The 25,731-nt window shown below is 39.3% G+C and overlaps 1 protein-coding gene across 3 annotated transcripts; it reads right to left on the bottom strand.

Moving 5' to 3' along the window:
* Positions 1–607: 607 nt before the first annotated feature.
* Positions 608–25,694, bottom strand: CRYZ (crystallin zeta). 3 transcript variants are annotated; one of them, XM_082664955.1, is made up of 10 exons: positions 25,585–25,694; positions 20,816–20,865; positions 20,576–20,699; positions 18,784–18,936; positions 14,480–14,643; positions 10,097–10,148; positions 5,615–5,764; positions 2,381–2,482; positions 2,185–2,280; positions 608–1,724 (listed from the first exon to the last, which is right to left on the bottom strand). In XM_082664955.1, exons 3-10 carry the CDS (start codon positions 20,684–20,686, stop codon positions 1,560–1,562), a joined length of 993 nt encoding a protein of 330 aa, XP_082521081.1. In that variant the 5' UTR covers positions 20,687–20,699; positions 20,816–20,865; positions 25,585–25,694; the 3' UTR covers positions 608–1,559. The 3 variants fall into 3 exon arrangements, with proteins under 3 accessions (XP_082521081.1, XP_082521083.1, XP_082521082.1); XM_082664957.1 differs by having other exon boundaries at positions 20,816–20,911; positions 25,585–25,681; XM_082664956.1 differs by lacking the exon at positions 20,816–20,865 and having other exon boundaries at positions 25,585–25,688.
* Positions 25,695–25,731: the final 37 nt, after the last annotated feature.

Below are 25,731 nucleotides of genomic sequence, written 5' to 3'. Positions count from 1 at the left end.
GAATCTTCCATTTTGAAATGTATATAAAATGCTAATCTCTAGGTTCATGACATTGTTTTTTTAACAATTTTTTCAAACATGCTATTTTTCACTCTACAAGACTCTAACCTGTAAAAGAAATAATAAATAAACTTGGAAAATGCTAACAGTAAAAACACTTCAGCCATGGCATGTAGAGCCAGAAGCCAACGACAGCCCTCACTTATAGAAGTTAGCAGTGCTTTCTGTTCACTGTGAAAGCAGGATTCCACATTCAAACAAGAAATTGTCATTCAACAGAACAAATCAGGTCAAGAGAATCAACCATATGATATACTAACAGATAGGAGGCTGTGATCACATGAAGAAAAACAAGAACAAAAATAACAATCAAACCTCATTTCCTGGGACATAATATTGATGGCAAGATTTCTAGGTAATCATTCCTTAATTTAGTTTAGATAAAACTTCCAACGCAGAACACTGTTAGGAAGTAACAGTGATGTAAAAGTGATGTAAGGCAAGTACTATATGTAAGACAAACTAGAAAAACAGTTTTTAATTTCCTCTAGAATTTACTGTAGTTACCATGTCATAATAACAAAAGCAGATCATTCTTAATGTGTAAATTCATTTATTAGTTTAAATAAAAATATATGATCCCCACCACATAAACAGGTAACTCTAAATCTACTTTGAAGTTGAATCAATCAATAAGCATCTATTTGGAAACTATGCACCTAGTATCATATTATATCAAAGATAAGGCTCCTGTCCTCACAGAATATGGATCATTGGTAATCAATCATTAACCTAGTGAATGTCGTAATATATTGAGGAATATATTGGAAAACTAACAAATTTCTCTGGACATCATTTATCTTGCCCTTCTGAGAGACTTGTAGATCTAGATGAGATTAGTTTGGAAAAGGTGTCTTGTTTAGTCCAGAAAATCTTCAGAGTCCAATATAGTTCTGGGCTAATCAGAGACTAAAGAACCTTTATAAGGTTCTTTTTTTTTTTTTAAGATTTTTGGATGTGGACCATTTTTAAAGTTTTTATTGAATTTTTTACAATATTGTTTCTGTTTTATGTTTTGGTTTTTTTGGCCCCAAGGCATGTGGGATCCTAGCTTCCCAACCAGGGAACAAACCCACACCACCGGCACTGGTAGGCGAAGTCTCAACCACTGGACCACCAGGGAAGTCCCTATAAGGTTCTTATAAAGAAGTAGGCTTGGAAATCAAGCAGTCTTACTTTGAATTAGCATGTTTTAGTCAAAGGTATGGAATCAATGATCAAGTATCAGTTAGGAATTTCTGTAATGCCCTCCAATGCCAAGTGACCACTAATATTCTATTTCCTACTATGATGAATCCTTGATGAGAGGCAGAAGGCATAAAGAATATTCCCAGCTATAAAATAAATTGCACTCCAATGTCTATGATTGCTAAAGATAAATTTTTTTTTTAATATAAGAAACTCACTGAATCAAATGAATGCTAATTAAAGCAAATGTAGTGTACGTAAAACTGAGGTAAGAAACCTTTAATTACGCAGGAAATCTGTGGAAGGATTAATCATTTTAAGAGAAGAATCATTTTTCCAGTAGCCCCACTGCTATGAATGATATCTTCATGAGCCTGGGCCACCTTCTCCAATGGATACTGGGGACCTATTACTGGTCTCAACCAACCAATTTCCATTCCAGCTTGAAGGGCTGCTGCAAACTGCTGAAATTCCTCCTGAGGAAAAGAAAAAGTTTTTTCAGTAGAGGAACACATGACTTAATTTTCAGAAGCATTAAAGTTTTTCAGAATCTAAGAGAACATTAAGAATTTCTCACAAATACGTAGCTTTTGTCAACTTGTCCAGAACTACAAAAAAAGTAGTTCTCTATAGGTTAACCATTAGTGCAATTTGTCTGTGACGGTCTCAGTTTACAAAATACCTATCGTCCTGAAGTAATTAGTAATTGCGAATAGTATCTCCTTTCTCTTTCATAAGTGCCTTGGCTTGGAAAATAAAATTATACTGTCACCCTATCTTCTAGGGATTATCTTCTAGGGATGTTATCTTCTAGGGATTAATCCTTAACCCACTTAGATAACTAACTTTAACATCTACTTAAATTTTCAGTCTGCCTGACTAGACAAATTATATCAATGTTTAAGGTACCAAAATCAGAGTCACTTCTTTTCCTACCTTGGTGGATGAATAGAGAGCAACTCCTATTATGCTAGATTCCTTTGCCATGGTGTCCCGTGGGTTTATTTCAATAGGACCCCTGCTGCCAACAACCTAGTATGAAAAACAGCATGTCTATAGTTAAAGATGACTGCAAAATAGAGTTAAATTACGATAAAACTACAAAGTGGTAAAAAAAAAATGAAATACTTACTATTACTCGTCCTCCATGTGACAAAAGATTCAAATCGTTGCTAAGATTTACATTAGCTAGCATTTCAATAACAACATCAACTCCTTTTTCACCAACAGATTTCTATATAATATAAAAGAATGCAGAGTAGATTAGGAAAAATAATCTATATATCATAGTCCCATATATTACAGAACTGTGTTTCAAATGACATAAGATGCTATATTTTAAAGACTAATAATGCAAATTTTAAGATAATGTAATTATATAGTGATGCTGTAATTCCAAGGTACTAGCTACAACATCTAAAATGATAAAGGTCTGTATTAAATAAATTGCTATAATGAAATAAAATTTGTCCAAAATTTTCAGGTGCTTAGACTCAACTTGACTATAAAGTACTTTTTCCTTAGCTGAAAATTTTCTATCTTCAAAATGTACTTCAATAGAGAAAGAAGGAACAAATCAAAAATCCAAAACTGGATATTGGGTTTCCCATTTTTATTAAAAAACAGAAAACAAAAGAAAAAAATCACTGGCTGTTTGCTGTTGCAGGATTGTGTGTGTGTGTGTGCATTCAGTTTTGTTCTAAGTGGTCTACAATCAGCTTGGCAGACTATTTCTTTTCCTTTGGGCTCTCAGAGGTCGGTTCCCAGCATCTAAAACTGGATCTTAAATAAGCTATACATATCTACCTTACATTCATTTATTTTAACAAAAAAATGAATACCTGTGTCAGGCACTGTGAGAGGTACTAGAAATGCCAAGATGGACATAAAGAGCTCAAAACAAAGTGAGGAAGATGGAAAACACTACAATCTTCGCTGTGATGTGATGGGCTAAGTACTATATTAGCAGAAATAAACCACAGGTTACGGAGGGAATAAAAGTTAGAACTCTGATCACCTGTAAAGGTCAGAGAAAATTCCACAGAGATGATGACCTGGGCCCTGAGGGATGAGTAGGAGTTCCTTAAGTAAAACAGAAGGAAGAGGGCGCAAGAGGAAGTTAGACATGAGGCAGTCGGTCTGGACAAAAGAAACAGAAAAGCAAAGATGTAGGGACTAAGAGTACAGGTTGGAACTGGAAAGTGGCCCAGCAGAGCTGAAGTACGTATCTGGGAAAGAGATGGGAGTGGGGGAAGAGGTGGGAGACAAGAAATTGCAAATTGGTTCAGACTGTGAAAACACACCAAATGCACGTTAAAAGATTTGGACTTTTGGGGGGCAGGTGTTCATTAATTAATTCTTGTGCCAGACACTGTTTTAGGCACTGGAGGTACAGCAGGGAACAAGAAAGACAAAAATTCCTATTCTCAGGGAGCTCTCATTTCAGTTATTTCTGAAGACTTTTTTCTTTCTTTCTTCCTTTTTTTAAACAGAGAACCAAATAATGCTGGAGACAGTAGAGAAGACAGAGGGGAGATTAGCTCAGCTGGGAATAACAGTCAAGGCTGAAGAAGATGAGGGCTAAACTAAGTCACAACGATGACTGGAAAAGAGAAACAGAGACGTATATGAAAGGCATGTCAGAGAAGACACTGATAGATGAGGTGACCAATTTGATGGGTAGGAGGGAGAATGGTGATTAAACAACAGGGACAGGAAATGAAATGTGGGTTTCTGTCCTGAGGGACCAGATGAGTGTCAATATCTAGTAGGCTGATGGCGTGAAGGAATGAAACAGGCCAGAGGTAGTGTTGGAAACCAGCAGTATAAGGGTACGTATGAGATGAATCAGGATGGAGGTGCAGCACCAGAGAAGATTAGAGAGCAAGGGGGAAGACCTAAGGAATACCAACATTTAAGTAAAATGAAGAGAAGGGAGACTGAAAATGAAGTCGGAGAAGTAAGAAGAGAGCCAGCTTCTAGGAGGTGTGGTCAGGGTCAGACAGGATGAGGACTGAGCCAAGAGCAGCTGCCTGGTAACTAGGCGCTTATCAGCACCCCTGACAAGCCCTGTAAGTAGCTGGGGTGGAAGCAAAACTGCAGTGGAGGTAAGGAAGTAAGAGCAGTAAGTACCCCTGACTTTTTCAAGAAGTGTGGTGGTAAAGGAGGGGGAGATAAAAAGTTAAGAGAATGTTTTTGGAGAATAAGAGAGACTTAAGCATAAGGAACCAGTAGAAGAGACGGAATTAGACTGTAAAACAAAAACATATTCTTAAAATAACTGACAATTTTTCATCTCTGATACTGGTATCATGAGTGCACACTCAATCAATTTTAGGTTCCCTCAACATATAACAAAGGAGTGCCTTTACTCAGTTTTTTGGCAAGATGATTTAGTGGTAATAAACTCTCGGTCATATTTTTCCTCAGTTTGTAATGACCTTGTTTACGCAGTAATCGGTACCTGGAATATACCAATTCTTTCTCAACATGAGCAAGTAGTTTGGGGATTAGCAAAGTAATAGGTGTTTAGTAAACTGCTACTATAGCACAAATGGAGAACTTCAGAATCTGTTTGAATTCTGTTGCAGCAATGGAATGGATGCAATAATAACTAAATTCTATCTCGCGCTTTGGATGAGGTAGTGCTCACTCCTCCAAAGTATCCAGTAAACAAATAAACTTTACTCCCTAGGCCAAACAGATCCAGTTTTTAATCAGTGGATAACTTCTCTTCTATGGAAAATATACACCAATAGAAATTATATTAAGACTACCTTTTTGTGGCCAGAGGTGGGGTGGAGGTGGGGGATGGGTGACAGGGGTAAAGGTGGGATCAGAAGGTACAAACTTCCAGTTGTAAAATAAGTCAGTCATGGGGGTGTAATGCATAGCACGGTGCCTACAGTTAATAACACTGTATTATATATTTGAAAGTTGCTAAGAGAGTAGATCTTAAAAGTTCTCATCACAAGAAAAAAAAATTTTATAGCTGTGTATGGGGACAGATGTTAACTAGACTTGTTATGGTGATCATTTCACAATATATATTTTTAAAAAAAAAACCTGCCTCACAGCTGCAAATACAAAGCTGTGGCTTTACTTAAAATGTGATTTGCATTAAAGAGTACCAGTTTTTATAGCTATAAGCCTCTAGAAAGGCTATATTTTACTTAGTAAAAATAAACAAGACAGAAATGATAGTGAAGGTTTGAAAACTAGACATCTCTGTTAAACTAATTAAATCTTTAAAACACACATAAGCAAAACAAACAACTTTAAGAGAGTAGTTGATAAAAGAACTTACCAAAAAAATGTCTCCCATGAAACAAAATTTTACTTTTATAAAATTATAGAACAATTTTACCTTAATTTTATCAATGTAGTTAGCTTCTTTGTGATTAAACACTTCGTGGGCTCCATTTTGCAAAACAATCTTTTGTCCTTCCTCAGTACCAGCTGTGCCCAAAACCTTTAAGCCATAAGCTCTAGCAATTTGGCATGCTGCTATTCCAACCTGAAAAACAAAATATGGCCCAACATTTTAGATTCTTTGCATCCCTGCAAACATTTATTAAATACATATAATGAACTTTAGGTTCTTCTAGGTTCTAGCTATTGTTAAGAAGTTTAAGAGCCTAAGCAAAGAAATAAGAACAACAGCTAACTATTACTGAGCATTTATAATATGCCAGGTATTACACTCAATACTTTCTATGTATTGCTTCATTTCATCCTCACAAGAAGCCTATGAAGTAGATATTGTTATTGTCCCTGGTCCACAGATGAGAAAATTGAAGCTTATGTATATGGAAACAGGAGCTGGACCGAATCAGATTGCAGAGCTTGAGTTTGTAACCACTGCACAAAATGTTCATTTAGCATCTGCTTTGTGCAAAAGATACAGGGTTTAAAGATGATGAAAATGTGCTCAATGACTTCATACTTTATTTGTACATATAAAATATTACATAACAAAGGTAAGGCCTCTACCACTTAAGTGGAGGAGACAGGTACATACATGACCAAATTAACTTATTCACTAATATGATGAATGTTTATTATTTATTGTGTGTAAGACATGATTCTTCATGCAAGAAATTTATGTTCTAAGGTAGGGGGAAGATAATAAACACATGAAAAAATAAAAGAATAAAGTAAATTCAGAAAATGAAAAGTACTTGAAAAAAATACAACAGCCTATTGGGTTATAAAGAGATAGGGAAAGGGGCCAGTTAGGTCATCAGGAAAGGCTGCTCTGAAGAGGTGAGACCTGAATGAAGTGAGGGATAAGCACGTGACGGTCGGGGAAGCCTGCTGGAGATGTTGTAGGCAGAATGGTCATGGTTGAACCAGGAATGAGCTTGGGGCCTTCAAAGGTCGGAAAGAGGGTCAATGTGGGACTTCCCTGGTGGCTCAGTGGTTGGGAATCCGCCTGCCAATGCAGGGGACACAGGTTTGATCCCTCGCCGGGGAAGATCCCACATGCCCCGGAGCAGCTAGACTCGTGTGCCACAACTGCTGAGCCTGCGCTCTGGAGCCCACTGGCCACAACTACTGAGGCCCGCATGCCTGGAGCCCGTGATCTGCAATGGGAAAGGCCGACGTGGTGAGAGGCCCACGTGCCGCAATGAGGAGTGGCCCCCGATCGCTGCAACTAGGGAAAGCCCACGTGCAGTGGCAAAGACCTAATGCAGCCAAAAATAATAAATAAATAAATAAATTTATTTTAAACAAAAAAATGAAGAGGGTCAATGTGGCTTGAGGGCAGGACATGTGGGACAGCAGAAGATGAGGCCAGAGGGGCACAGAGAGGCCAAGGCACACAGGGCCTTGGAGGTAAAGGCTTTGGATTACATTTAAGAGCCATGCAGAACTACTGGAGAGTTTAAGCAGGAGAGGGGTATGATCCAAATTAGGCTTTTAAAAGAAATTCCAATTATATGAGAGGCAAAAGGAAGGTAGGGGGAAATGGGAGTAGGAAGACCAGGCCTGTCTTATAGATTGAAGGTGGAAGGTGAGGAAAGAGAAAAATTAAGGATGTCTCCCAGGTCTTTGGCCAGATTAACTGGGTAGATTGACTAGGATAAGGAAGATTAGAGAGGATCAAGTTATTGAGAGCATTAAGAATTCACTTTGAACATGCTGAGCTGTATATTGCTCACCTAACTGAAGATGTAAAGTCATCAGCTGAATATGGGTATGGGCTAACAAGAATTCAGAATTGGAAACGTAAATTTGAGATTCATCAGTTTAAAGCCACGGGACTTGATGAAATGACTAGAGCACTAGATAAATGTGCTTAGTATAAAGGAGAAATAAAATTATTTTAGGAATATAGATAAAAGCAATTATTTAAATTGCAATACTAGGAAATACGTTTGATCACATGCCAAATGAATGGCGCAGATAAGGGTCCCATACATTTAGAGCAAGCTTTCTCAAACTTGGCACTATTGGGCCGGGTATCTCTTTGCAGTGGGGACTATGCTGTGCAGTGAAGGATGTTTAGCAGCATGCCTAGCTTCTATCCACTGGATGCCAGACCCCTTTACCCAGTTGTAACAACCAAAAATGTCCCCAGACACTGCCAAATGTCCCCAAGGGGGAGAAGAGATGATAGAAAATCACCCCTTATTGATAACCACTGGTTTAAAGGAAGGTAAAATGATTATAGATTGGGCATGATAGAAAAGAATTAAGGTGAAAAATGACGATAGAAACTAATTAAAATTGTAACAGAATCACAGACTCCCAGGCCTGAAATAGACCTTAAAGATTGTATGGCATATGGGAGTGATGAGCCTGAACCCACTTGGGTTACGGTGAGGATCTGTTTGATTTCACCAAAACAAACATTGGGAACTCACTGTGTACTGAGTACAACAGACATTCAGTTCCATGAAATAACAATACACTATGTGGTTAGCATGACTGATTTTTGCTACTTTAATTTTCAATTAAAAAAACAGGGGGCTTCTAATAAAACCACATTTCAACCTAAGAGTTAATGTAAATATACCTCCTTATGCTCTAACTACTTCAAAGGGGCACTCAGTAGCTATTTTAAAGGTGCTGTTTATTCTATTCTTGTCAACAATTATACTAACAATATTCCTTCAATAGATTATATGTCATGATGTGTCAACTATTTTTTCTTCTATTTATTTTGCTGACACTAAAATAGGGCACTCCCCACCAACATATCGGAATAATAGCTGTGTTCATACATTCGACACCATTTTAAATACACAACATAATCCCAAAGGAATTTGATTTAAATGAGGACAGAAAGTACAAACAGAAGCAAGACAAAACCCAGCACTGTTTCCCTCTGATAGGGCAGGGAGGATCAGAAGTGCTTCACACACCAGGTCGCCAGCCTATCCCCGCCAGCCAAGGATTTAACAAACTCAGCCAGCACAGGGAACAGTGCGGATTCTGCCTTTTAAAAAAAAATCATGGTGAAGCAACCTGGCTTTTTACAAGAGAGTAAAGGGAATAAAAAGAGATTTTCTTTAAACTCTTCTCTCCCTTTCCTACTGAAATCTCTCCCTTTGATACAGAGCACAAGGTTAGCTCTCTGAAAGCCAAAGCAATTTAAATACATGAATGTTTGACAGATCCTTTAGTTATTTAGGGTTAAATTTAATTTAACCCCCAAATAGCCTCTTCGCTGAAGCTAAACAATGGGCGTTTTTTGACAAGGTATATCTGTCATATTTTCTCAAGCCCCAGAAAGACAATCTTGGTGTTTTTTAGTAAATAGTCTGATCTGTGAAATCCTTCAGAATTAATCTATTGAAGGTACACAGGAAGCTGGGTGTGAAACCTGGTGATACGTTCACATTAAGTAACAGATAATGCAGAGGTCTGAATTCTCTGTTTGTATTATCTGGCCACGTTTAGAGGTAAATTCACATTCTCAGGATGCCTCTCATTATTCTGGGAACAATGTGGCATTAATAGGTTACTTCTTTCCCTCTACTCTCTGGAATACACAGTGCCCTGAAAGGGTTAAGCAGCTTCCTCAAGGTGAACCATCCAGCCCCAGGCCCTATATTTTAAAAATGCGAAATCCTGTCTCCAAAATTTCTAAAGCCTTTACGTGCAGGATAGAAGTCATGTGGATTTCTTGTTAAATTCCAACCTCAGAGCTCTAACTTTTCCTCTAAGCTCCTCGGAGGCAGATTGACAGCCAGTTTCTTGAAGAGGTTTCTGACAGCCTTGCGTTGCGTGATTTCACTGCAGGGCTGATTTTATAAGTTCTGAGTCCCCCTCCCCCGCAGCCCCATTAGCATTTTAAGCCATGGGTTGTGGTGTGAGGGACACAGCTGTATACTATGTACCCCACGAATGTCATCAAAGCGCAGCAGGCCAGGAGGAAGGGAGCTAGAAAGGACAAAGACTCTCGCAGTGTGGCTTTGCAGTGCTGTCTGGGGCAACAGTGGTAAAGCTTTAATGAGCCTTAGTTTCCTTATCTAAGGGAATGTGGAATTTACATTAACCTTAAAGAACTGTTTAAAATTCTAAATAAATATTCTTGTAACATTCACTACTTGAAGAGAAAAACAAAGCCAGTTTATCTTGGTCCATACCCAACACAGGTGGAAAACCTAATGCATACGTTTTTGACCTGGTAATCTATTGAATTAACCAAGAAATGCTAAACTAATGACAGGGAATCACCTTCAGAAGACGGAATTTAAAGAAGCCTCGCTACAAAAAGAAAAAAAGCACCCCTGACTATATTTACAAATTTGGCTTTTAAAAACAACTTAAAGAAATACAACGTGAAACGCACAAACGTAAGCTCTTTTAAAAATAAACTTAAAGAACAGATACTTACCCCTCCACTAGCCCCATGAACCAGAACACTTTCTCCAGCTTTCACACGGGCACTGAAAAAGAAAGCATAGCTTCATCACCTTACTCTGGAGCTAATTAAGCTCAATGCTTGTCATAATTCTTAAGAGAACTCTACCCTCAGTTCAACTAACACTTACCCAAAGAGGAAACTCATCGTGATATATAACCCAAGATATTCTCCAAGCTCCACAGGATCAAACAATGGTTCTTCAGAGCCACAGATAAAAGTAAACCTTCAATTCACTTATTCATTCAACAAATGTTTATTGGAAGTCTATCACGTGCCAGGCACCGTTGGGATGCTGGGATCACGTTACTGGGCTACCTTCTCAGAGGCCTTGTTGGTGTGTTAAGTGAAATTGCTTCACCTAGAGGAACTGGAGTCCGCCATTCATTCCCACAGAAAGTGTCGCAAAACAGGGTCGTTACAGCTCAGTCTTTATTCCATGGTAAACACAGAGTAATACCCAAGTAAACATAGCAGCTACTGCCTTCCTTCTCCATGCCTTTGAATATCTGGCTGCACAGCCTCTAAGCCCTCGCTTCAGGAAGCAATGCTGAGTCAGTGATGGTAAGAGAGTATAAAACACAATAAATCCTGTCACACAGGTTCCCCTGTCAGCCCCTAAAATGTCCAGACCCTCTGGTGAAATGACATATTCTTTTTACTTCTGGTTCATACCACTGTTTTTCTATTGCACTGAAAACATGGAACATGGAACGTGCAGCAAGACAAAGAGGGATGCCTTATCATTTCAGATGGACAAGTGCTGATGTCACAAGCCAGCAACCAATGTGTGATCCAGAGCTGACGCCCAGCAAGGATCCTTTACTCACCAGGACAATAGGGCGTGGCCACCCTGTACAGACATTATGTTCAATCTGGGAGTGAGAACACAGTAACCTGGAGTCCTGCTCAAGCCCCCGTGCCAACAGCTGACAAATGACAATTGTGAGTCAGTAAATGAAGTTTCTCCAACATGCTTGCTTGGAGATGAGGGGTTGAGGGCAGTGAGTTAAACTGAGGGTTTGCAACGATAAACTGAGATAGGTATTACCAAAACATTTAAAAAAGTAAAATACAAATGTAAGGGAATAGGATTACTAACGTTATGCCATGGGTCATGAAATGCTTCCCAATGATTGTTTTTTAAATCTTATAAACAACTCCTCACACACTAAGCACATTCTCCTAAACCTCTGGGCCTGCAGTGGGTGGAGCAAAAGCTGGCTAACCCTCTCCTGGATCCCCATGGCTACGATCCTTCTATCCTTGTGTAGGGTCACTGTGATGGTTAATTTTATGTGTCAGTTTGGCTGGGCCATGGTGCCAGATATGAGTCAAACATTCTGGATGTTTCTGTGAAGGTGCTTTTTTGGATGAGATTAACATTTAAGTCAGTAGTCTTTGAATAAAGCAGATTATCTTCCATAATGTGGATGGGCTTCACCCATTCAGTTGAAGGCCTTAATAGAACAAAGACAGACTTCTCCCAGAGCAAGAAGGGATTCTGTCAGCAGACTGCATTTGGATTTGAACTGCTGCTCTTATTGGGCTCTAGAGCTTGCCAGCCTCCCCATCAGATTTTAGACTCACCAAGCCTCCACAAGTTAATCTATCAATATATACATTCTGTTGGTTCTGCTTCTCTGGAGAACCCGAACTAACAGTCCTCTGTCCCTGGGGCCCACGGCAGGCCTGGAGCATGTGGCCTGGCCTTCTGTGCTGCTGTAGCACCCCATCGCAGTTACTGAAGACTAGGACCTGGCACATAGGCTTCCTCCTCCACCCCCAATCCAGCCCCAATCTGGGAGATTTCAACATTCGTGGGAGGAAACCCGCAAATCACAATTCCTGAATTCTCCTCTGCTTTTATCACTCTCTCCCTACACCTGGTAGCCACCCCTAACCATTCTACCTGAGGAATATGAGACACTAACAAGCAATATTAACCTCCTATCCTGATTCTGTCCTATACTCCTCCTATCCCATACTCTCTCAAAACTTCTTCTTCAGCTTCACAGATCGCTGTCTCTCAATTGCTCCTTTTCTGCCCTCTTGCTGCTCCTGGCCTTACTTCCCTCCCTAGTCAGCGTGGACCCCATGGTACATTGCCCCAACTTCTCTCTGTCTTCCTCCTTCAACGTCTCACCTCCCTGCCCACCAACGTTCCATAATTACACTACCTCCTCCAGGCTTTACAGATGAGTTCTCCTTTCGACTGAAGCCAATCTCTCTATCTCTGTCCTAAGTCGTCTCCTTGCCCTGCTCAGGATCTTGTTCCATCTGCCACTCCGCCCTCTCTTCCAAGCCTTCCATCTCTCCCTCTCTGACAGATCCTTTCTCAGCTACAAACATGTCCAAGTCCTGTCCATCCTTAAAAAAAACCTTTTGTTCCCACACTCTCCTCAAGTACTCTTCTACCCCTTCCTGCCTGTCTCGCCCACTTTTTAAGAGTAGTCTCCATTCAAGAATCGATTTTTTTTTCCTTCCTCAACCCACTCAATCAAGCTTCTGTCCACCACTCTACTGAAAATGAACTGACGAAAGCAACCGATGACCTCCTAATTGCTAAGCCCGGCTGGTATTTTTCCCCAAATAGCCCTCACTGCTGCATTTGACAACTAGCTTACCTCCTTGTTAGCAACATCAACTACTACCCCTAACACTACCCACACTGACTGTACTACTCACATACTAAGAGCTTTACATGCACTAATTACCTCATTTAATTCTCAGCACACCCCATGAGGTACGTGCTATTATTATCATCCATGTTTTTCAAGTCAGTAAACTACAGTTGAGACAGGAAAGCAACTTGACCAGTAGTAGGTGGAGACAATACTATAACCTAGGTATTCCTGTCTTCAACACCTACGAGCTTAACAGATGTTTAACAGACGTGGTGACTCTGGACTCTCTTGCCCTTGGGATACACTCCCTTTGGTTCCCTTAGGACTCTGTTCCCTACGTTTGACCACACTCTTCAATGCTCACTAAGGTTCTAGTCTCACTCCACTGTTCTTCTCACTCCCTGAGGGATTTCAATGACTTTCATTTTGTCAGCTCTCCACATGCTGACAGCCCCAAATTTATACCTCCAAGCTTCAAGCTTCAGACTCTTTCATCCGACAGACTGCTGGACTTCTCCATGACGATGTCTGTCTTAGTTTCACATTCAAAACTGAACTCAGTTTCCCTTTGAAACGTTTTCCTCCTTCTCTTTGTCAAAGTAAACATTACCCAAGTTTAAAGCTGTAAGTATTCTTAAGCTCTTTCTCTCCCTCATTCTCCACATGCAGTCACCAAATATTTCTGATTTTACCCCCTAAACAGTTGTCCTTTCCTCTCCATCTCTACCACGACCCTTGCTCTAGCCCTTAAGTATTGTTCCTAGAGGGTACTTCTATAAGACCCTCCCATCTCTTTCTCCATTCCCGTCATCAAATCCATCCTTCGCATAGCAAATAGGTGATCTTACTGAAACACAAATATGACAATATCACTCTCCTGAAAAAAACACTGTATGACCCCCCCAATCCCTTAAGGAACAATGTGTGAGCGCTATAATCTAGCTTTTTATTATCTGAATCCCGCCTATTTGATAATGGCAGCTAACATTTATTGAGAGATTACTATGTTCCAACCTTATTCTTCAGCACTCTTTGCCTTGAAATCTTCTATCTAACAAAAGCAAACTGCTATAGCTCTTTCTCCCCAGATACCATGATGTTTGCCCCCCACACCAACTATTCCCATTGTCTAGGATGCCCTCCCCACTCCCAGCTACCCTTCCCCAGGATAAGTCCCTCTGATCCTTTTCAAATATCTAGAGAATTTAATTACAATATAGATTCTCAGGTATCATCCATGGAAACTGACCAGTGGGTCTAGGGTAGAGCCCTTTTAAGTTGCAGCAATTAGTTTCTGGAGCTGGATAACAAGATTTTTGAACCATGGCTTTAAAATAATCCAAGTCTTACATCTTGCCACGAAGCCCTAGCTCATCACCACAGGCACATCCCTTGTGATCCCATAGATACCTATGCACATCTCTACCACTGTCCTTTCCACATTATACATCAATATTATTACTCTTACTCCCTTACTCCCTTCACTTACTAGACTGTGAGCATGACGAAGACAAAGACAGTGTTTTGCTCTTCTTTTTTTTCGTCAGTGATTAGAATAGTCTCCCAAATTAGCAGTTTCTACTCCATAAATCTTAATGGGAACCAAATGGGAACCAAAAATGACCGACGGTGGACGGGTGGTAGGAAGCATAAATTATATATTATCCTCCTCCAGTTAATGTTGCCCTCCTCTAGTGCTGATTATAAAGCTGACAGAGTGTGTTATTACCTGTGAAGCAGAGCTCGATAGGCAGTAAAATACGGGATCCCGATGGCAGCTCCTTGTTTAAAGTCCAGTTTTTCTGGTAGTGTGTAAACAGTGTGATCGGCTGCCAGAGCATATTCTGCGTAGCCCCCAGAGATTGTGCTTGTAGTGAAAACCCTGTCACCTTTCTGGGGAAAGCAATAAATTAATAAATGCTTTAGGGATTAAAAATGATGTCAAAATGGGTACGATCCTTTATAATGCAACCTTTATAACAGGAAATAAATGAGTATTTATATACTGTTTTCTACATCCTAAGGTAGATAAAATAACTTCATAATACTTCATAAATATAACTTCAAATATAAAAATAAATAACTTCAAAATACCAAACATTTTAAAATGTTCTATTAATGGGAACTAGTAAAATAAAAATAACTTCATAAAAATAACTTCAAAATACCGAACATTTTAAAATGTTCTATTAATGGGAACTAGTAAGAAGTAAAATCAAGGGAAATAGGAAAAATAAAAGAAAGAATGTCCAGCATGGTCTAATAATAATGATGATAACTAACCTTTATTGAGTGCTTGCTGTGCTAGGCACTGCATTAAGTGTCTAATGAGTATTATCTAATTTGATCTTCATGACAGCCTATGAGGAAAGTACTTTCATTATCTCCCTTTAGATAATCCCACTACACAGATGAGGAAACTGACGCACATACAAGTTCAGTAATTAGCTCAGATCAAGCAGTTAGTAAATGGCAGTTAATATAAAACTTTTTTTTTCTTTTTTTGGTCCAAAATACCAAGGGAGAAGAAACAAATAAAACGTAAGGTTTCTTCCACACACCAAACACCTGTTCTAAATCTTTTCCATAGATTTGTTTCTGTATTTCCCTCATTTTTCATGCATACACCAAACAGCAGGCAACTCTGCCTGGATCTGACCAGCAAAGATGAGCCAGGACAGATGTCTTCACCTGTCACAGCACTAGAAACATAAAAACTCTCAATAAACAAACGTCTGCTGGGTCCTTGCTACTGGAAAGCAGAAGCATGACTGAGGGTAAGGTAAGGCACCACACAAGCACTACAGGCCTGCCCAAAGTAACCTGCACACTAGGGAAATTAGACTGCCCAGTACAAGCACCTCTCCTAACTCCTATTTCTTTTTTTTCTCCATAATACATGGAAATCTTATAAGATTTCTTTTTAATTGAGCATGAAATAGGCAACAGAGTTGTTGCCACCTATGTAGGATTACAGATTCAAGAATAAATATATATGAGAGTGTACACACACACACACAACAGTTTACAAAGATACAGGAAAATAAAAAACACCTGTAGAAAATAGTTTTCATGTTACTTGTTATGCAGGTCAGCCTAAAACCAAACTTAGTGGCTAAGTTTGAGAAAGAACGGTCTTCCATTCCTTTCAGTAATAGAAGAGTACACTGTACAATGATGAAAATCATTATCATTTTTTGCCTCTTCTCATTATTGCCCCCCTGCAACACACACACCCAAGATAAAGTAAGAGAATACAGTTTTTCATAATCTATTTCACAGGTCTATTAAAGAACTAGCCTCAACAATCTCAATGTAGTAGAGAGAATATGAACATTAGAGTCTGCCATACCTACATTCAAATCCTGGCTCAGTCATTTATTAGCTGAATTCTATATCAGCTATGAATTACAATAAAAGCTAACTCCTATTTCTTAAAGAGAATAAAAAAGGAAATACTCCTCGGAATAAGCAAAACAGTAAGGCAGTAATTCTCAGTATACTTAAATTTGCCCTATAATAAAGCACTATGTGGTGAGGTAGAGATAAAAAAGGTTCAAAAGGCATCTAGGAGTCAAAGACAAGCATCACTGCTTAACAGTGTTGCCTGCAAATGGTCAAGTATGACTAATGTAAGATTAATTCTGTTTTTACAGCTTAAAAACACATTGCATTGATTTCAATATAATTCAAACCTGTTCTGAGAATCCACTACGGAAAGTAGTACTTCAAGTTCTGTGATGGATATTAATAGCAAGACACTCTCCCTAATCTCAAGCTTCTTAAATGCTAGGAAGAGGAAAAAAAAGGATAGAAATAATTACAAAGCAAGGCAAATACGATGGGCCATCAAAGATAGGTACAAGAAAAAGAAAGGAATTATTTCTAAGTTGAAGGACTCAAGAACAGCTTCACTGAGAAACTAGTATTTGAGGTAGGCTTTGAAGGACAGAACAAGATCTTGAATTGAAAACCAGACCTGGGAAAAGTCATTATGGATGAAGGAAACAAAGTACATCAAGGAACAGTGGCAGGAATAGGTGCTGAGAAATCATCAGCATTCATTCCCAACGAATAAGTAGTTTAATGTGTGGAATGTAATAGTTTCGGGAAATAAAATGAAAAGAAATGAAAGCTGGAGGGTAAAAGCCCTTGAACCCATGTATATAAGTTTCAGTTTAGTTCTGCCACGCAGAAGAGCCAATATGAACAAAGACACAGAGATGAAAGAGCATGGGATATGCAGGGAAGAACAAACAGTTATTACTAAAGAATAAACTACAGGGTGAGAAGGAATGGGAGATAAGAATGGAAAAAGATAGGTGGGGGAGAGAGCACGAAACAGTCTTCTTTCATAACATAAGCAGTTCCAGCAGTACCTTGAAATCTACAGAGAATTAATGCAAGAGTTAAAACAGAGATGTAGAATAATCATAAGTACATTTTAGAAAATTACTCCTTATAGAGCAAGGATAGATTCTCAGGGGAAGAAGGGAGGGTGGTAAGTTGTACCTATTATAGAAATCCAGGTAAAGGACCATGTAAGATAACCAGAACTACACTACAGGCAGTGGGGAGGAAAAGAGGAGAGAGGAAACAGTTCCAATAAGGGAGAGCTGAGTGAGGGAGAGTGAATGGAGAGGTAAGCCTCAAACCCCAGATGTCACCAAGACAGTCACATGAGACAGCAGCAGATCTGCTGTGAGAAAAGATGAGCTCCCTTTTAGACACAATGAGTAAGAGGTTTCTGGAGGTTGCCGATGTGGGTCCTGTGCCCTGCAACACAACCTTCTGTGATGATGTAAATGCTCTGCATCTGCACTGCCCAATAGGGTAGCCACTAGACACCTGGGTCTATTAAGCATTTGAGTAAATGAACTTTTCATTTTAATTGAATGTGAATTTTAAATAGCCTTGTGTGGCCAGTGGCTACTGTATTTGGACAGCACGGGTCCAGAGCTTATTAGAAGATTCTAAGCTAAGGATATCACATGTGATAATGGAAACCAAGGGTGTGTATGAGACCATCATGAGGGAGAAAATATAAAAAGCAGAGTCTAAGTAGGGACGGCAAGTGCTGGGCAACACACCAAGATGTGAGGGGCATGCAGAGAAAAGGGAGCTTGAAAAAGGATGCCCAGAGAGGAAGGGAGAGAGAGGATGTCACAGGAGCTGAAGAAAAAGATTTTTAAGAAAAGTAAGTGGCTGAGAGTGTCAAGTGTCACACAGAAGTCAAGAGAGATAATGACATAAAAGGGCCCATTAGCTCCAGCAATATAGAGGCCATTAGTGACATGAGCAAGCATCGTTTCAGCGGAGCGGTGGGGGCAGAAGCCAGACTGCCACAGGCGGAGGAGTGGAAAGCTGTAGGAATTTGCCTGGCTTCCTGGGCCTGGGCCACGTTAATCTTCGCTGTCTCAGTTCAATTTTGGTAAATGTGCTGCCATAGTTGAGCAGGTCAAGGAATCATGAGGAAAGATGAAAGAACATGAATTTACTATGTTTTTTATGTCTTTTGGCACATAAATAATGAAAGCCCTGATCATAACATTTTCATTGACTCGGTCACCTTGGTCTGAGTCACAGCTCTAAAAATGTAGAGCTGACCTTGCATTTTTTCATCTTTTACTGATTATTCAAAAGAATTAGCCTTCCCTGTATTCTGTGAAACTAATTTTATAGAAGAAATAAAAAACTATGCTGGCTGTGTATTACCAAGAGTTAGGAAATAGTATAATTTCCTTGTTTCTTTTCTTTCCTTACGTATTTCTGTCAAATCAAAGGATCATAGTTCAATTCTGCGGGGATATGGAAACACAGAAATGACCCAGCACTTATTCCCAACAATCAGACAAGCAAGGTCTCTGGATAAAAGGTAATTTCTTTTTTGACTAGAGGAGTCCCCCAAGTGGCAGAAATTGTGTAATGGGGCCTTTTAAAGACTTAAACACAGATATACTTTACAGCTATGTTAAAATGTTAAAAAAATACATACATATTAAGCTAAAATAGAAATAATTAAAAATGTAATACCTTGAAAGCAGATACACTCTCTCCGACAGCTTCTATTATTCCGGCCACATCTAAGCCAGGAGTATAGGGTAGAAGTGGTTTTCTACTGTAAGTACCAGAGCGAATATATGTGTCCACCGGGTTTACACCACATGCTTGGACTTTAATTAGAACCTGCAATAACAATGTACTTCAGTTCAAACAGAGCATTTAGGCATTCATTCAGCATTATGCTAGGACTGTAGTGATTATGGAAGCTATAAAAATGGTGAGGAAAACCCTGCCTTCAATGAGCTCACGTTACAGTTTTACAAACCCAACATATACACACACTATAATATATAAAATAACTAATAAGAACCTGCTGTCTAGCACAAGGAACTCTACTCAGTACTCTGTAACGGCCTATATGGGAAAAGAATATAAAAAAAAAAGAGAGTGGATATATATATATATGTATAATTGAATCTCTTTGCTGTATACCTGGAACTAATACTACATTGTAAATCAACTATACTCCAATAAAAATTTAAAAAATAAAATAAAATCTGAGTGCACTAATAAAAAGAAAAAAAAGATAAGACAGAATGGTTTATGTGCTATAGTATAAACATTTGGGAAAAACAGTGGTGGAAATATGAGCGGATGTGTGGCAGAGACCACTATGTGCTCATCAAATCTATTTCCTCCTCCTCCTAGGCAGGTAGGAAGAATATTCCTTCCTGGCTCCTTCACAGTTACGAGTAGCCAAATGGAATGTGAACAAAAGTGATGAGAGCTCCTTTCAGGCCTGGCCCACAAAGACCTTCCTAGGCAATTCACATAGTGTCTCCACCCTTCCATAGCAAACTCAGAAGAAAGGTGTTGAAGGTGGCAGAGCCACATGATGGAAGAAATCCAGGTCCCTAAATCACTTTGGAGGAGAACTCTATCCACCAACATTTTAGAATTGTGGAATTTAGTGAATGAGACATCATTTTCTATTGTTGAACCCTTGACATTTTGAGGCTACATCAACAATAGAAGCTAATTTTACCTTAACTGATACAGAACGATTACTTCTGCTATAAAAGTAAGGAAAGGTCTTACAAAGGAAGTGTATTTGAGCTAGGTCTTAAAGAATGAGTAGAAATTCTTTCAGAATGGGAGAAAAAGGCTATTTCAGGTTAAAGGAATAGTATGTGCAAAGACAGAAGGAATGACAGGACCTCTTGGGGAAACCAGATAAAGCTTGTGTTGTTACAGCAGTCTGTTGAGAAGGAATGATAAGAAATAAATCTTTGCCAAATTATGGCCACACTGTAAAAACTCTCATAAAGCTTGCTAAGGAAATTAGACTTGAGAGCCATGGAAGGTGCAATAATAAAAATACACAATTTTTATTGAAAAAGTATATTGTTGAAGTCACCGGAAATGATTAAACTCTGCATTTAAATTTTCTTATATGTGAAAAAGCATGTATGCAGAAGAAAATTATTTTCCCCATGCATAAAACAAAGATCATGACTGAAAGTCTATAACAGAATAACTTGTTCAAACCTACTTATGACTCCATTCAGAAAAATCCAATTACACAGATGATTCTCAACTTTAAAACTTTTCTTACAAGATGTTATTCCTTTTCATACATTTACTTCACTAGTTAGAATTATGTTAGCCTTGTCAGAGCTTATAGAGGCAAACAGTGTAAACTCTGTCCTAATTCAATGTCTTTATAAAGCATTGTGAGTTTGCTTCTTTTGAACATTAGCTTGATGTGCTAGAGATGCACACTCAGTGTAATTATTGCCTGTTTTTAAGTAATGATTTCCACCTGATGGTCTTTCGGAATTGGTATGGCAACATTCGACTGGAGTTTCAGCACTTCTGGTCCACCAAATTCAAAAACTCTAATAGCTCTCATCAACTTCTGTCCAGTCGCCATGGTGACCTAGATACTAAGGAAAAAAATTAACATATTGTCATATTGTATCTAGGCTATCACTATGTTTTTTTCTCCTGGAGGGAGAAGATCAAACAATTTTTCAAACAACAGTTTAAATCATGAGCTTACCACTGATCTCATTTCATGTTTGAGGACCTTTCATCTTACAAATCCTTCAGCTGCAAAGCAAAGTACTTCATATTACTTCCTGTAGGGATTCAGTGCCTTCAACAAGGGAATCAAACATACAAACAAAAACATCTGGATAGGTGAGACATGATACAGTATCTTAGGTTTCCTTTGGTGTAAGCTTGGGCTGCAACATCTTGGAATTCTAGGAGCTAATTTAAGTTTTCTTAACATTAGATAAATAGATCTTCTTTTGTTAGATTATGTAATATTTCAAATATAGAAAGAAATATAAAGAATATAATAAACATTTACCTGCCACCCAGCTTTAACAAATCTTAACATTGTAAAAACCTAAAACATGTACATGTAACCAAAGCCTCCGGTACCCATCCCCAATCCCATTTCTGTCCCACAGTTTTAAGAGATGACTATTCCCATAAACTCAGTGCTCATCCTTCTCAGGCAAGATGTAATACCACTGCCACATGTATTTACATTGGTAAACAATATGTGCTATTGTTATTGTTTTTCATGTTTTCAAACTTTATTTAGATTGGATCATATTGTACTGAATTCTGAAACTTGCTTTTTCTTCTCAGCATTAAGTTTTTGAGATTTATCAATGTTGAAACACTTAGTTTTATGAAGCTCATTCATCTTAACAAAGAAGAACAAACATTAAAAACTAAAAACACTGCTTTGTATGTAATCTTTTTTAATAATGAGGGTAATTTATAGTTAACCTTTCTCCGCTACCACTGTTAATATTGAAATGAAAACTCAAGAGTTAAAATAAGTTTAGAAAAGGTAAAGAATATTTATATAGAGAATTGGATAACTTTGAAAATCTTATACCTATAGAGATGCAATGAAAGGGCTTTGACTGATCTCCATAATTTTATTTGTGTGCTATGACAATTTCTTGAAATTAACCATATCAAATATCGTTAGACTCTGCCACCACCGGGAACATCTTTGCTAACTTCTGGAATAATCATATTCACCAACCACGAGCCACTGAAACATCAAAAAGAGTTGCAGAAACTAGGGCTTGAGATGAAAGATCTTTGCTGTACTGCAGTCCAACACAGGACTCCTCAGAACGGAGCCCATGCTAACTATAAAGTAGCGTTCCATGTGTGAAGGGAATCAAAGCACTTTGATGGTATTAATGGGAAGTTCTTGATATAATTGATCAAAAGTTGTGTCGTTTAAAAACCCTTTATTTAAAATGATTTAATATAGTACCTAGCACAGAGGAGAAAGTAAACTCTCCATTGCTAAAAGGCTGTTTACCAATGACATATCCTGAAGGGCAGCCCTCTTATAAAAAAAAGGGGGGGCAGAAGCAGGCATAAGCCTCACTGCACTGTAGAGCACCAAGCAGTCCTAGGGTGAGAAGTCCTGTGCAGGGAGCTAGGACCAGGAAAAGGCAGCTCACGCCATACCTACTACCCAGCAGTCTCACTACCGCATTTCTATTTGGGTCTTCGCTCAAGCTGAGTATTTCTTAGAGAAGAAAGTGAAATATATACATAAAGAAAATAAAACAGAAAAAGAAAAGGTTGCACAGATCAGACTTTTCCACTCTGAAAATAAGAAGATAGTTCTTTTGTTTTTTCCTTTTTGTCTTCAGCATGGTGTTGTGGAAAGAGTGTGGGCTGTGGAATCTGACAGTTCTCAGTACGAATCCCAGATCTATCATGTACTAGCTGTGTGGTCTTGGGCAAGGAAGTCACTTTTTTTGAGCTTCTTCATCTGAAAACTTGAGTTCCACTCAGGGTTACCATGCAAGAGACGGCAAGTATCAACCACAGAACCTGACAAATGTTTACTCCTATACATAGTGATATCACAGTTCCTTTCCCATCTATTTTCTCCTTTCCAATTTCTTATTCGTTAAAATATCTTTGGTTCTATAATTCTATAGTCATCTTTGATTTAATGTGACAATATTTACAGCACTTTTTTGTAAAATCAAGTCCTTAGCCTCAAAGAGTTCACAGTCCAGAGAATCATTTAAACAAAACACTAATACCAAACACTGGTTGTTATTCATTCAACATGTATTTTTTGAACGTTAACTGTAAGCAAGGCACTGTACCAAACTCAGAGAGCACAGAGGGCAAAGAGAACAAGCCCCACCCCTCCCCAGCTCCTGCCCACTCCACCCTCATCTCCCCCAATGCACACACACACCACGTTAAGAGGAGTAGCTCTTTTTCCACTTTCAATATCTACCTACTTCCTACCTATTTATTTCTTTCAAGCTCTCACATCTATCTTTACACCAACAGACATCACTGGTACCCTCAAAAAGCTGTAGCAATAATAAAGCAAAATTACCCTGAAATAGGATCTGTCAAAAATATCTAGCACATACATTTTTTCCCCTCACTTTTGGACATTTGCTAAGTTGGAAGAAAAGAACAAAGGAAGGAGGAGACTCATCCTTAATCCTGGATTTAGAAGACCCCCCTTCTTTGCCCAGTACTACACCTTATCCTATGGAGCTCCTAAGGAAACAGGGCATGACCTTGACAGCTCTGACTTCTACTTTGTTTCTGGCGATCTTACTTCCCACTGAGCCTTTGCCACCATGATTGATCAGGCTCCAATCTGCACTCATGGCCTTTGAACCCCCTCAACTACCCACAGGATCCTCATCTGCTTCATAATATAGGTACTATGCTAAAAAAATAATAAAATAACACAACACACTAATAGTAATTACAATTCTTAAACCCTTGCGATACCTGATTTCTTCTAAAAAGCACATCTTTCACACCCATTGATATAATTTTCACAATAGGTAGAAAAGCAAGCTATTAAAACCACCATTTAATTGTGTGCAGAAGTGGAAATAAAATCACCATCCATGTTATGGATGAGAAAACATTCAGGGGGTTAAGAGACTCACCAGGGTCACACGGAAGCACAGCTGGAACCCAACACCTTAAATATTGTTAGGTGTTTTTTTCCCCTTACTGTAAAATCCTTTTCATCTCACCCTTTGAAATGTTGGCATATAAGACCTTTAATTTCTTAGAGATTGCAGGTAGCATTACATATTTTATGATTAAGGTATCTGCTCTGAGTCTGAAAATTTTCAAATGCCCATAAGTTAAGGGCTCTACTAGAGATACACTGGATGTGATTCTATTAGGAAAACTAATAATTTCCCTATCTGTAAAATGGGGCCAATACTCCCTAGCATAGGATCCTTGTGAAGATGAACTGCAACAGCACATGGTGAGTGCTTCAGAGCACGCCTGACACGCTGTAAGCTCTATTATTCAGAGTAAATCATTTGCAGTCAGCAGCAGGCTTGTCACACTGCTTGTGTATTTTAATTAAGCCTATACTTCAAATAGGTTTTTCTATTTATCAAATATAAACTTTAAAGAACTAGAGCACCTTGGTTTAATGTTGGTTTTACTTTTTACCTCTGAAAGGCTGCCAACCATACTTTGCAAATGGAGGAAATACAGAATTTAAAATTCTTCCTCAAACAGTGATCTTTTCCAAGCTACACTTGAATCTATTTGGTTTAAATGAAAATTAAAGAGATAGGGAAAATGTGGGAAATATATTTTCACACAAAATGAACAGATCAATTCACAAAGCCAAAGCAAAGGCATATCATAAAAGCAAACAGAAAATTCTTAAATAATTCTTAAGAATTTCTAGCAAGAAAAAAAACTTGGAAAGAGAATCAAACATTACAAAATGTGCTGCTTTTGATCAAGAATGACTCATGTCAGCATATTATTTATTATTCTTAACCCAGAAAAAATTTTAACAATTAAAAGTAGCCACAGAAAAGTCTCTTCCTGGCCATGTGACCTTGTCGGGTTACTTCACTGGCCTGGATCTCAGTACCCACTTCTGTTAAGAAGGGGTGGAGAAGGAGTTGAATAGATAATTATTCTAAACCCCTCCAGGTATTCTGAGGAAAAGACTGGATGGAGCGGAGCTCGGTGCGATTTACTACTGCTGACCAGACACTCATGGAGCATCCCAGTGGTTTCAGTGGGAAGCACACCGCCATTTCTACTAGTTGCGGACTAATAGTCCAAACCTTTGCCTTTCAGTGGTTCAATCATTAACACACCTTTCTTGGTCACTGAGATAACTTTCCTCTACGAACTGCGTAAATATCCCACGATGTGTTCACAAGGTGTTTTGTTAATTTCCTTTCTTTTGAAAATTCTTCTAGGTGGGAGCCATGGGGCGGGGGGGCGGGGGATGAAAAAAATCTACACATTTCTCTCCAAAAGTAAGACGGCAACTCTGATGGCAAAGCAGGAGGAAAGGCCGGACAGAAAGAGCCCTGGGAAACAGGAGCCTGAAAGGAGAAATTGGCTCCTCCGGCTGCCTGTGGCGGGGGTCACAGCAAACGCGCGCGGCCGCAGGAATCCAGATCCCAGGCCGGGCCGAGGGGAAATCTAGAGGGAGGATAGGCAGGGGGAGCGGGATGGGGGGAGTACCAACAGGCGCCCCACCATGGGACCCGAAACGCTCACCCTGCCAGAAAGCAAAGCCGGGGTCTCAGGACCAGCAAGTAAAACTGCCCTGGTGATTTACGGATGACCAACTTGCAGCCCCTGGAGGGGAATAACTTCGGCCACGAACACCTTATTCACTGGTGCTAGGGGAGGACGGAACGCAGGACAGGAGCGCAGTCAAAATCCAGCACGGTTCCTTTGGGACGAGCGCGGGGGAGGTCCGCAGCCTGAACTAAGGGGGCTTTTTAAACCACTTACCCGGTTCTAGAGTGGGAAATCAAAGTCTCTGAGGGATCCCTCAGGTTCCACGGAAAAAAGGCACGGGCCGCGTCATCCGCGGCGCTTTCAGGCTCCGCCTAGCCCCGCCCCCAGGGGCGGGCCCGAGGAAGGAGTTTGGGCCTTTCC

This window comes from Grampus griseus (genome assembly GCF_964374135.1).
Source record: "Grampus griseus genome assembly, chromosome: 1".
NCBI lineage: Eukaryota > Metazoa > Chordata > Mammalia > Artiodactyla > Delphinidae > Grampus > Grampus griseus.
Note: the sequence above shows the minus strand (reverse complement) of the source record. Positions and strands in the feature narration are given on the sequence as shown.